At 45.7% G+C, this 13,154-nt stretch overlaps 1 protein-coding gene across 1 annotated transcript in view; it reads left to right on the forward strand.

Moving 5' to 3' along the window:
* Nucleotides 1-13,154, forward strand: part of CFAP47 (cilia and flagella associated protein 47) — a 3,369,192-nt gene that overhangs the window by 2,078,166 nt on the left and 1,277,872 nt on the right. Inside the window, exon 50 of the mRNA XM_069639370.1 lies at nt 7,215-7,337. Within this exon, the coding sequence (XP_069495471.1) occupies nt 7,215-7,337 (123 nt within the window). The remainder of the gene's footprint in view (nt 1-7,214; nt 7,338-13,154) is intronic.

Raw genomic sequence — 13,154 nt, forward strand, 5'->3', positions numbered from 1 at the left:
TGCCACCAGATATCCTGAGGCCATCCCATTGAAAACTGTCACTGCCAAGTCAGTTGCAAAAGCTTTACTTGGCATATTTACTAGTGTTAGCTTCACTATAGAAGTTGTGTCTAATAGGGGCAGCAACTTTATGTCAAAGTATATGCAGGACATGTGGAAGGAATGTGGTGTCACCTCTACGGTTTCATCCTCATATCACCTACAAACCAATGGTCTAGTTAAAAGGTTTAATATAACTTTAAAACGCATGATTGGGGCTCTGGAAGAACCCCAAAGAAGAAAATGCGATCTTCTGTTACCATGCTTACTGTTTGCCTACAGAGAGGTACCACAGGAGGGTGTTGGCTTCAGCCCCTAAGAGCTTCTGTTTGGTCACCCTGTGAGGGGGACCCTTGGCCATAGTAAAGGAGGGGTGGGAAATGCCCACTCTCCCCATTACTACCAATGTAGTAGACTATGTGCTAAGGCTCAGAAAAAGGATGGTACTCCTGATGGGTCTGGCTAGTGAGAAACTGAAGGCAGGGCAGGAACTGGTGAAACATTGGTATGACCAGAAGGCTTCCCTCATCAATTTCACACCTAGTCAGCAAGTCCTGATCATGAATCATATAAGGCCTCGAGCTTTACAGGACAAATGGTCAGGCCCTTACACAGTGGTGGAATCACTGGGTGAGGTCAACTATTTAGTGGACCTTAGAAGGGCTGGTCAGGCTCCAAATGTGTTCCACGTAAAAAGGCTGAAGGCTTTCATCCCAAGAATTGAAATCGCTGCACTGCTGCTGGCTTTAGATGTTGGAGTCATCGTCAGAACCTCTCCCTGACTTGTTCCAGGGCAGTCCTTCAGACAGCTCCATTGAGGGTGTCCAAGTGGCCCCTCACCTGACTGCTGATGAACAAGCAGAGGTGAAAAGTTTGCTGAAGCAATTTCCTCCCTTGTTCTCACAGTCCCCTTGGTGCAAACATGACATTGACACAGACAGTGTACCTACCAAAAGTAGGGGATACAGAATGTCAGACAAAGTAAGGTCTTACATTAAGACAGAGGTCAACAAAATGTTGGATCTTGGGGTGATTGAACCCTCTAGTAGTCCTGGGTACAGCCCAGTGGTATTGGTTCCAAAAGCAGGCACTTCTGAGTGGAGGTTCTGTGTGGATTACATGGCTCTGAATGCTGTCACCAAGACAGATGCACATCCCTTGCCTAGAACAGATGCGCTGGTGGATACTTTGGGTGCCTCGAAATACCTCAGCACATTTGACCTCACTTCAGGCTATTGGCCAAGGAGAAGACAGCTTTCTCAACACCAGAGGGTCTTTACCAGTTCAGGGTAATGCCTTTTGGGTTGAAGAATGCCCCTGCCACTTTCTAGAGGCTTGTGAATCATGTGTTGAATGGGTTGGATGAATTCTGTCTTGCATATCTGGATGATATAGCAGTTTTCAGTGCCACCTGGGAAGACCATGTGAAACACCTTAGGATTGTGCTGCAGGCTCTTCAGAAGGCACACTTGACCATAAAGTCCAGTAAGTGCCAGAATGGACAAGGATCAGTGGTCTACCTTGGACATGAAGTAGGTGGAGGGAGGATACAGCCTCTACCCAGTAAAGTACAAGCAGTACAAGACTGGCCTACCCCCACTACTCATATCCAAGTCAGAGCCCTTTTAAGACTCACTGGGTACTATAGAAATGTAATGGCAGACTATGGCACCATAGCTGCCCCTCTGACTGCTCGCACCACTCCTAAGAAACCCAAGAAGGTAACTTGGTCTGAAGAGTGTGGGAAGGTCTTCAATTTCTTAAGACTCCTTGTGCCAGGCCCCTGTTGTCAGGGCCCCTGATTACCAAAGTCCTTTTTATTGTGCAGACAGATGCCTCTGACACTGGGATAGGAGCTGTACTATCACAAGTAGATGAAAAGGGTAAGGAACATCCCATTGGCTTCATAAGTCGCCTGTTTAAGGACAGAGAGCTCAGATGGTCCACAGTAGAGAAAGCATGTTTCTCTGTTGTGTGGGCCCTAAGGAAGCCTAGGCCCTACCTCTATGGGACCCACTTCACTGTGCAAACTGACCATAAGCCCTTAAAGTGGCTAATGAACAGACCCTCCAGGATTTAGTGGCATGAAATGGCAAATTTTGCGGCATGAAACAGCAAATTTTGCAGCACAAACCTTTATTTATGGCGGCATTTTTGCAGCACAATTTTTATTGACTGGAGTGTGCAAGATTGGTACATTGCAGGAAATATGCTGTGCGCAAGGCTACAAGAGGGCCAAGGTGTCAATATATGTATCTTTTATATCAAATAGGAAGAGTTCTAGATGTCTATCTTGGTAGAACATTGTTTGTTTTGGCTACTTTTTTGGTTTAATGTGCATGCCTATTTAATATTATTAACATTATTAATCATTATCAGTTGTAATGCTGAAAATATTCCCCTTCTGTGTTCCCCAAACCTGCAAACACCCACACACCTCTCTCACCCAACACACCTCACATGTCTCACCAATTCCCCATCACAACTCGCATGCTCTGTCACACTGCCAAGTCACAATTTGCGCTCACTAGTCCCTGCCAAACTCCAAATCATACTCCCAACTCACACCGTATGCTCCCCAATTCCTTCCGCAGTATACAGTCCTTTATTCTTGCATGCTACTTCTGCATCTTTCATCCTTTCTCCCATTCTATCACACTCTTCCCTCATCCTTTCTCCCAATCTGCAGCCCACTACTATCCATGAGCCCACGTTCCTTCCACATTCTGTACCTCCGCTCTCTCTGATTTCTGGCCCACCGCCCCACTGCATCCGCTCCGCTCTGCTCTCTTGCCCACTGCTTTCCCCACTGACCCACTGCTCTCCCTTCACTTTCTTGCCTACCACGCCACAGCTCACCCATCACTCCCCTCACTCCTTTCTCACATATTGTGACCATTTTTCAATTTTTGAAGAAAACTGTAGATTTTGTCCACAAAAAAAACAGGCATCTAAAAATAGAGCAGAAGATGTGCTGTTTTTAGATAAGCCATTTTTGGAAATGAGCAGGCCACCTTAATCTCAAAGGTGACCTGTGCATTTCCACGGGGCAGAGCTGTAGCGCAAATGATGCGCTGGCCAGCCACCTTGAATACGTTAGTGTTGGAAACGCTCTCTCGACAGTGGTCTACAGGCTCCCCGTGCGTTTCACCGTGACTGGCCCTTAAGGGTCCTGCCACTGTAAAATGCAACCCAAAACAACACATTTCTATCCCATTTGGAGAACAGAAATGCAAGTGAGTCAGCTGTCACACGTAAAAACGTATTGCATGAAAGCAGTGGAACCCCACGTGCACATATTTAAAGTGGGTGCATAGAGTGGCCTACAATTTCTGCACATTTAAAAGCGCATCTTGCTTGTGAAATTGGGATGCGCTTTTCCTGATTTGTGCAAAGGGGTGAAAAAGGACATCTGACTGGGCGCATATAAGAAGCGTCCATTCAGATGTCCTTTGTGGATTGAACTACTCCTTTTTTTTTTTTTTTTTTTGCTCAAGTGTTGAAATGTGCTTGCGCATTTAATTTCCTGAGTCCAAACAATAGAGTTGAGCCCCTTGGCTCCTTGAGATTTTTTAAAAAAAGATTTTATTATTTTTCAAAAACAGACATTTGTGTGGGTATTTCTGCAAAAACTGCACAGTTTTTGTGCTTTTTTGCAAAAACTACTGTTTTCCGCAGCATTTTGCGGGATCGGAAAATCGCTAAAAACTGGAGGTTCTGAATGAACATGAAGAGAGAGAATCCAAATTTGTTCAGGTGGTCCATTAGTCTGCAAGGCTTTGACTTCACTATTGAGCATAGACTAGGTGTCCAACATAGCAATGCTGATGGGTTGTCCAGAATGTTTAACCGACCTAACATGAGACTCATCCAAGGGTGGATTAATTCCCCCTGTCCTTGGAATGGGAGGGGCGAGTGTTAGGAAAGATTTCCATTTATGTGTAATTTTCCCTCCATTTGTGTACCCCTGCCAACCTTTTGCTGCTGTTTAGCACCATAGTCTGCCTTTGCCAGGTAAGGCAAGCCTTCTGCTGCACTCCTCTGGGCTTTCGCTCACTTTTTATGGGGAAACTGACATGCCCTTAAGACAGTCAGTACTGGGAAACTTTGTTTCCCTTAGTCATTTTCCAATGTTGCAACTTTTCTGCAACATGTAACAATTGTACAATGTACCTTCCATTACAGTACACTTGGGTCTCTTAGTCATTTCCAAAGGCCCTAGATACTCTCGAAGGATTTTTAGCAGGTGTGCAGATGTGTCACAGACAGGGCTGGTGACAGCTTATCTTTCCATGTAATGTCAACCCTTTCCTGCCAGGTAAACCGTGATTACTGTGTTTGGCACTAATAGACGGCCTGGTTCCAAAATTGCCATGCCACAAGGTTCTTTGTCCTATTCTTAGGCCATCTTGCCCCTTTCGCCTTTCCCAGTTCCAGCTGACCCGGGTCAGTCCTTATTTAGGCATGCATTTTCCCGCGAAACGCCAAGCTTTTGCGGGCTTCTGCATGCCTTGTGTGTGTGCCTCCAGGATGTCCCCATAACACGGAGTGCTGTGAATGCCTGGGACCACAGTGGTCTGTAATTGGTCCACGTATGGTATGCCTGTATGTGAGCAGATCTCCCATGAAGTACTCTTCGTTTTGGCACAAAAGAGATTCTGGATAAGCGAGGCCCCCAAACACCCATACCATGTCGATCTCTGGAGTTCTCACTGAATGAAGGATAGGATCCAAGTATCCTGAAGCTAAGAAGCCAAGTCGAGGAACCGCTGGTGACCCGCTGGAAGGTTTGGCACCCTGAGCATGCTGTCATCCTGTGGGACCCCTCTGAATCTGGTCGTCCTAGAAGGTCTGCGACGATGTTTCGACCCATTGGAATAGTGGGACCAACTATTCTCAGGAACTTCACCAAAACCTGCAAGTAAGCCTTCTTGGAAGTGTCCCTGGGCCATCCAGTGGGCTGGCCAGTTTATGCAGGACATTTGCTCTGTTTCCACCGCCTTTTCGAGGAGGCCCTTGAAACTTGGTACACTGCTAGCCCTGTGTTCATGGCACCCTCAAACCGAATTTCCTACACTTTGCTATCCCAGGTCTTAAGTGAGATGAGAGCGCCAGAACCGCAGCATACACGGTTACCGTGTCGCCCAGCCGTGGTGACGACCTTTGCAGGTGCACTGCATTTGTGCCCCTCTTACCCCTGTAGCCTGCTGCAGTGAAACTGGCCTGATCCATCCACCAGGAGCAGAGAAATCGCCACTGTCCCGTTTGGGAATCATCGCTGTATCTTCGTTGCTGAATGCCGCAGAGCCGCCAAATTGTCACACTTCAACCTGCAACTGTGGACTTGACTGCCAAAGTTTGGTCCGAAGTGCGCCGGGGGTCGGTGAGTAATTGCAACCCTAGCCGGTGGCCCCTAGCGCCTCCGTCCATTTTTACGCATGAGTGGCCCTTGGGGGCCTCTCTCCTTTCCACTGCTAGTGCGAACTAGCAAACTATTCCCAACTCTTGGAATCGACTCTGTCCTCAAGTGGAGACCCTCCTCGAATAGTTGAACCTTTTCTTCATCGCTTCACCCACCTTCCTGAGCTGCTACAGACCCTTGAAGAGACCCCGTTTTGCCCATTTGTACTACCGCGTGCGCTTGCATTGCATGTACATTTGAGCATTAGGCTCCCCTCTTCTTAGCGACTGGACTGCCTCTTAGTTAGGAGTGTGTTGGATGCAGAAGGGACTAAAGACTATTTGCATTGCCTGTTTCATTCCCCTTTAGGTTGTAGACCCATTTCGTGCATTAACCATTTAGACCTCAGTGGTCTTGTATATATGTATTTAGATAGGATTGTGTTGGTCTAATAAGTATTACTGTGATTTGATTTGTGTGTTTGAAACTCAAAGGCCTTGCAATAAATGTATATGTATTTTTTATATATCTACACCTGACTGGGAGTGATTTATAAGTGTCCTTTACTCTGTGTTCTCATTGAGGTCCTTCAGTCACCCTCACCCCTCCTGAGACCTAGTTTTGACCGCCGCCAAGCTACCTTGATTGGTCTGGCTTGTCCAGAAGGTTACCCTGTTCCAAGAAACTAGGCCGGCCCCCTGAACCTCTGCCCACTAGGTCAGAGTTCAGAAATCCATCTCAACACATCCGGAGTCGAGTAGTGTTACTTCGAAGAGAGTCCGTGCCAGGGAACACTAGGGCCACTGCTATTTATTTATTTATGTAATTAATTAATTTAAGAGAATTTCTCCAAAGCCAGTTGCCGTGTACAGGTTTTTGGAATGTGTGGGAGGAGCCGTCCATGAGAAAGAACATTATCGGAGGTAGGTTCTTCGTTCTTCTGAAGTGTACATTCAGAAAATGTAAAAACATGGCAATCAGTGAACAACCTCGCTGAGGAGAACCGCATTTTTACAGAGATTAGATTGCAATGTCATATTAACAGTGTCCAAGTGGGCTGGGCGGTTGGGAGTAGTGTTTTCTGCTTTTTTTGTTCTGTTCCTATACTTTTATTTTTAAAAGAAACAGTTCCAGAATGATTTGGTTTTAAAATAAGTGTTTGAAGAAGTTGAAACTTGCTCATAAGTCGCTGCACTTTACATTCCCTTAAACAGCAAGTGTGTGTGTTTGGGTGTATGGATTGTGTGTGGCAGGGGCGTGGCAATGGAATTTGCGGGGAGCAGGTTGAGGGGGTGCAGGCCAGCAGAGAACATAGTTTCACTACTTTTTTGCGTACACTTCGACCACTCCATATTAAGACTCTCTTTGCTCCTCGAACTCCTCTCACAGAGCGACAGGGACACAATCAAGCAAGACACGGCCTAAACTACACATGAGAAATTACTTTGGAAGGAAGGTAAATACAAACTGTCACCCATGGCTGATAAGCCCTCTGCAGGCTAATGTGTGTGCATTCCCCACCACCGGACTGTAATTATTTCACGTGAACTGCTGGCAGGCTTACCCTTTACAAGAGCGGATGTGAACATGGACACGTTTCCCTGCACGCGCCAAGTGCCACATCAATTCTAATTGGGAAGCCGACACCTGGAATCCAGGCTCAGCCGAGGATTTTAGTACTGAGTTGATGCAACGTTAATGCACGAGGCTGGCAGTCCATTTTATAAAAACTAATGCCCCGATTAATTCAACGTCTGTTGCATGTTTGTTTTAGGTATCATTTCGTTTGTTGTGGAAGGGGGAGAACAACGGTCGCCTCAATATAACATGGCGTTGGAAGAGACAGATGGCAAACCGTCAGCGGAGACCACCCCAGGCCTTCACGCAGCGAGCTCTGGTACGTGGATCAGTGTGGCTACAAGTGCTATCTTGTTCCTTGTTCCTTGTTCATGTATTCATGTAAAGTTATGTTATCTGTAGGGGGCCCCCTACAAGCAACTACATCAATCGAGATAACAAGTAGTAAGTTACAAACCTGAGAGGGTTGGTGGATTTCATTGTGTACATGCAGTGCATGGGGAGGAAAGATGTTCAGTCTTGGGACCCAGGCTTTATAATAAATGAGTACACTCCATTCATGACAGTATGGGTTTTAATTCCCTGTCTTTTGTCCAGCATGTTTTAATGGTGGGTAGGGAGGAACCCTGTAGGAAGCCGCGCCAGCAATGACTACTTCCTCTTCAGCACTTTGGGCTGACACAACTGCCAGCAAACACTCGTTCTTCCAAAATATAACTTTAGTCATTCATAGACTGCAGGAAATAATGCAGGACACACTAGAGTGCCGGAGAACATGCATTAGGATATCAGCACATTGGTAATCGTTGCAGAACTAGGCTTCGAAATTGCTGGGAGGTATTTAGCTCCCGCTTTGAGCCTAGGAGAGCCTGGTTGGCTTGAAACCAACAGCTATCGGGAGCTACTTTTTGCTCCCTAGGACACTGGTGCCTTAAAAACAAGCATATGTAACATTACCCTTGAGTATTTGAGAATGTTAATGTTGTCTCGGGAGGATAGCTCAGGGGCAACGTGCTCGCCTTGGAAGCAAGGCGACACGGAGCACCACAGGTTCGATCCCCAGGTCCGCACTTAGAAACCCCCGTGTATTAAGCATGTTATAAATAACCTATCATATCAAGACACATCGGGCCATATCTAGTACACATTGAAGCATAATGGATCATGCATATTGGGCATAAAGCTGGGGCATGTCTCCTATGGAAGGTAGATCATCTGTAGGCTGGGCACTTGCTCCTGCCTACTGGGTGATATCGCTGGTTTTAGCTCCTGCTCACTGTATCCTTATTTCGAACCATCCAGAACCTTTACAGACAAATGATTTTGCTATCATACCTCTCCTGTTTAGTTTTGTGAAGGTAAACATCGAATTTGGCGTGGTGTAAAGTGGCTTCTCCCCAAACAAGTGAAATGGCGAATTAGAGGTGGCATACGAGTATTGCATGGTTTTTGATGTGTTGCGGATATTGACAATTGAATGAACGGCTATAAAGGGCCACATGGGTTGATATCATTTAACTTTATGCTTGGTAACTCAATAGCTACATGTTCGTGTGATTTTCAGAATAACATGGATTGAAAGAATACGGTCGCCGCCACCCCCGCCCCAGGATGTGAATAATGTGATGCTTTCATTGTATATGGCATTGGCTCACGTTGTAGCAGACTAAAATGAGTGCAATTCGAAATGGCAGGCGGGTTGACCTCACTTTGAACTGTGGGATGCAATTGGTTTGAGCATTAGATCAATTTACAAAATGCGACCAAATGGCGCAGTTAGTGCATCCGTGCCTTCCTTTTCAGAATTCATGGGAGACATTATTGGAGGGGCTATGAATCCAAATTAAATTGGAGCTAGCTCAATGTACTTCGAAAATGTACCTCTTCTGCAGCATTGCCTTTATTGATATTACAGCTGCTTGTGCAAAACCAGTTATTTTTTCCAATTTGCCTTTTTCTACATGTTTTCAGCAAAAGTTCCTCAATGCACTCAGTTGCTTTTTTCTACATCGCCACAAGACCCCACACGGCATCTGCTCAGCCTCACCTGTTAACCAGGGATGGGAGGTAGTGGCTGTGGTAGCAGCCTAATAAGCTAGTTCCCAGAATATCGAGTGGTGAAAGGTGACTTACGCCCTCAGGTGGGTCCTGAGGTTTATAAAAAGAAAGCACCAATATCATTGTTTTCTTTTCTCTCCCTTTAAAATGCAAAGGTTTTTCTAGATCCAAAGTGAACACTGCAGCCGGAAGGAGAAACCAGTGGTCAGAGGACATTTCACCAGTGCTCCATGCCATCTGCCTTCCAGCGGTGGAGTCCCTAAACTGGCAAAGCGAAAGAGACAGAAGAAGACAGTGAGATTCAGTTGCATCGTGACATTCTAAGGACAGTGCCCCACTGCACGCAGCAGTGAAACCGCTGCAGACACCCTAGGCCATCAGGGACTTAAACAAGTGAGACAACCACCAAATAAGACTACATACTTTGGGGGAAGCCACATCCAGGCCCCACATGAACCTGGACACTGTACAACGTGGTCCGCCATTGCTGCCTGAGGGTGGGTCTGTTCATAGAAAAGGGGCGTGGCTTAGACCACTATTTCAAACCTTTTCTGTATGCAACACCTCCCAGGTGGGTATAATATGGGCAGATTCAGACACCAATCAGATGATAGGGAACGGGGATGAGAAAGACCCCAGGAAATGATAGGTTTTGGGTTGTTCAGGCAAGGAGGAAGGACGTTGCAGAAAACCATGGTGACAAATTATAGAGAAGGCGAGGTATTGGTTGATGAGTACAAGTGGTACTGTGTTGGGAGTGGTTGTGAGACTGAAAGATGTGTGAGTAGAAAGTGGGAAGATTAGTAGTTTGTGTGGAGCTGGAAGTATTAGTGGGGAGAAGAAGGTATTAGGAGTGTGTAGAAGAGAGTAGGAGTGTGTTCAGGAGTGGAGTGCTAGAGTGGAGGAAGGAGAAGTGACATCAAATGGTGGAGGCAACATTATGAGTGAGAGGCTGGAGGGACAGAAGAGAAAAGATGCTGGGGAGTAGAAGTGAAGGTGGATGGAGTTGGGAGTAGAGAGAACAACAGAAAACAGAGAAAGGCAGGGGAACATCAGGGCGCGAGAGGAAGAAAACCGAGCCCGGCAGAATGTGTTAAAGGCACACACCTATATTCTCTTTTACCTACTAAAAAAACTGGTAGTGTAGGTGTATCTTAGAAATTCCCTGAGGGATTATAGATAGATTAGGTTACCCCAGTCAGCTAGCCTAGAAAGTAGACACTAGGGCTCAATATTCTATAGTGCTAACCTAGGGGATAAGGACGCCTATGTTAGGGTGGAAAACACTGTTTCTAGGTGAGAGCGAGAGTGCTAGCCCTAGTGCCCTGCTGAATCAATTGATAAAAAAACCTGGACCATCTGGAGTATTCTTGGAACCATACGTGACATGGGCTGGATCCCAAACACATAATGAAATGTCCTTGGATACGATGAAAGATCTATTTTATGGGAGTAGATGGAGAGCCCTTTTCCATGTGGACATTTCTGAGAACACCTGCAAGAGGCTTATTGGCAAAGGCAAAACGCAAGATAGAAATGTGACACCCTTGACAGGTTCCCGCCCCAAAGGAAAAGGCTTCGAAATATTCACATCTGTGCACACCCTGGACCATGGGTTCTTGCATAAAAGCATAAACATGCAATGGAAGGTATCATTAGTCCCTTTCCTTTTAAGCGCACAGAAAAGAAGAGTTTAATTGAGATGAATGAATTTTCCCATCCAACAATAGCGACACAGCCTGGATCATGGACTGAATTTGGTGGAGAACATGTTTCAAGTTATAGGGAGTGGCAATGACTGGGAATGAAACCTGGCTGATCTCAGGGCAATTCTGGGCATCCAAGAGAGCAACATGTTCTCCGCGGTGCCAGCAAAAACAGTATCATCTACGGTTACTAAAGAGCTAGAACAGTAATAACCACCCAAGTCCATTGGCTTTTTGGCTTGCAAAAGCTCTAGGGACTCCTCAAACCTTGCCAATAAGTGAGAGATCAACAGTTCACCAAAAGACTTAATGAAAACTGTCAGGGTAGCCATTACCCCCAGTGGACTCATCAATAGCCAAATGCATATCAGTGCCAGTAACTGGGCCCTTCAATGCTTCCGAGTCATGTGTCTTGAATCAAAGTAATGTACCTATTTCTAGGAAGGCATTGAATTGTGCCTCTGAGGCAAAGTGGCTGGAAGAGTAAGTGGTCTTTTGAAAGGAAAAAAGGCCTAATTAATCTCATAATCCCCGCAGGAATATTCTCCTCTTGCATTTCTAATCTTTCAAATGTTTGTTATCCCTCACTCACATTATGAATCCACAAAGCCAGCAACCCGGGTTGTCACCCTCCCTACACCTTCTTGCAGTAATTTTTCCTGGCCAGAAAATGCACCTCTTTCCGCCATGACCTCACTAAGCCTTTGAGTGTAGTCACCCGTTACTCCTCAGTCCCGGAAAGACTCCTATACATTTTCCAGCCTTTTGATTTTTCTTTTCAAGGCCAGCTCCACCAGCCATACAGATGGCCTATAAACATGCCTTGAAAGATTCCCACAATACATATACCCTTTTCAGAGGTGGTTTATTATTCTTCTGTTGTGGCTCTTGTTTTCCTTGCCATTGGGGTGTCTTCATGGTGAACATGGGTTCAGGGTCTTGAATTAAGGTTTACCTTGGGGATGTGCTGTCGGTATGAGCAAATAATTAATGTGGATAGGGCTCTGAAGTCAATGGGTATTTGCTTTAGGCTTTTAAACCACAATGAGGACCTTCTTGAAGCATTCTCTCAGGAATTGGCACACTCTGAAAACTTGCTCTAGCAAGAGTGCACTGAATGTGCAACTTTCTTTCTCGTCCCACTTATGGTTGAGACTGGTTTTGGGGTGCCTTCACACTCAAAGCAATTTCAGTATCATGATTTTGAACCACTCACCAACCCTTGCATGTACCTGTTGATATTGGCTACTCAAATTGGTTTTTAAACTTTACTCCAGCTGCTTGCTCATATTTTCTTTCGGTTTTAGATGGTGCGAGAGCAATGCTTAAAATGTCTTCTGTGCACGTACTGGAATACTGTTAAATGTTCATAGAGTGTTGAATGTTTTGATCCAAGGGCTTGCTGTTTCTTGTGGGTTGGTCAAGATGGGCATACTTTGAAATCTTTTTACTCCTTTATTCTTCTTTTGCATTTTAAACGTTTTCCTCTGGCATCCATAATGCACCTGACATTCCTGCACCATTGGGCAAACTGATTTGTGCTGTGCTTTCTGGTGTACTGTTAGCCTAGTATGTCCTGGTGGTGCCATCTATTCTGTGCTTTCTATCTAACTTCGCACCTACATGAATGTTCTACCTTTACTGAAATGAAAGCTGTTGATCTCTAGGTCTCAGGGCAGATCTTCTAAACAGCCATTTTTCAACTTTGAAACATAAATGTGACTTACCGGGAATATTACTAGAGCTGAAGCTGTGTGGCATGGCAAAGAAAAACAGTGTGACGGCTACACCATCGTGTGAGTAGAGTGCAGAGTCCAGGAGCCGGTCTGTGAGGCTAACATGACAACCAGTGGGAAACCAAAACCTAAACAGAGCCCGAAGGTGGGTTTTACCTCACTCCCAACCTATGTGCTCTTGGGTCCAAATTGCTACATTTGCTCCCATCTGCTACTCCAGCCTCAGTAGAGACTTCCAACCTTGGCCTCTTGCATGGGCTGCTACCTTCTCCTTAAGTTTGATTCTCTCCAATCCAAGCAACATACATGATGATAGGGTGAACCGGATGATCCTTTGCAACAATCATGAGCATGGCAGCTGCTTCTCTATCAACCAGCATTATCTCCCTTTCATTCTCCTGCTGTATGCCTCACTTTCAATTACACCAGGTCAGTGATGGGTATAAGACAAAATGGTGATGCTGCCATCTCCCCTCAGCCCAATGTTGGGCTGGGTGTAGGTGTATTATGGAGGCAATTGTTTTAAAATTCCCCAGTTATAGGACTTGGGGACCCTCTTGCTCCTCGGCTAGTCAAGCCTATTGCCCCTTTAGTGTCCTCTCAACTTGCTGAACTCTTCAACATGTCCTTCAACTC

The sequence above is a fragment of the Ambystoma mexicanum genome, chromosome 7q, assembly GCF_040938575.1.
Source record: "Ambystoma mexicanum isolate Mex_15411 chromosome 7q, UKY_AmexF1_1, whole genome shotgun sequence".
Taxonomy (NCBI): Eukaryota; Metazoa; Chordata; class Amphibia; order Caudata; family Ambystomatidae; genus Ambystoma; species Ambystoma mexicanum.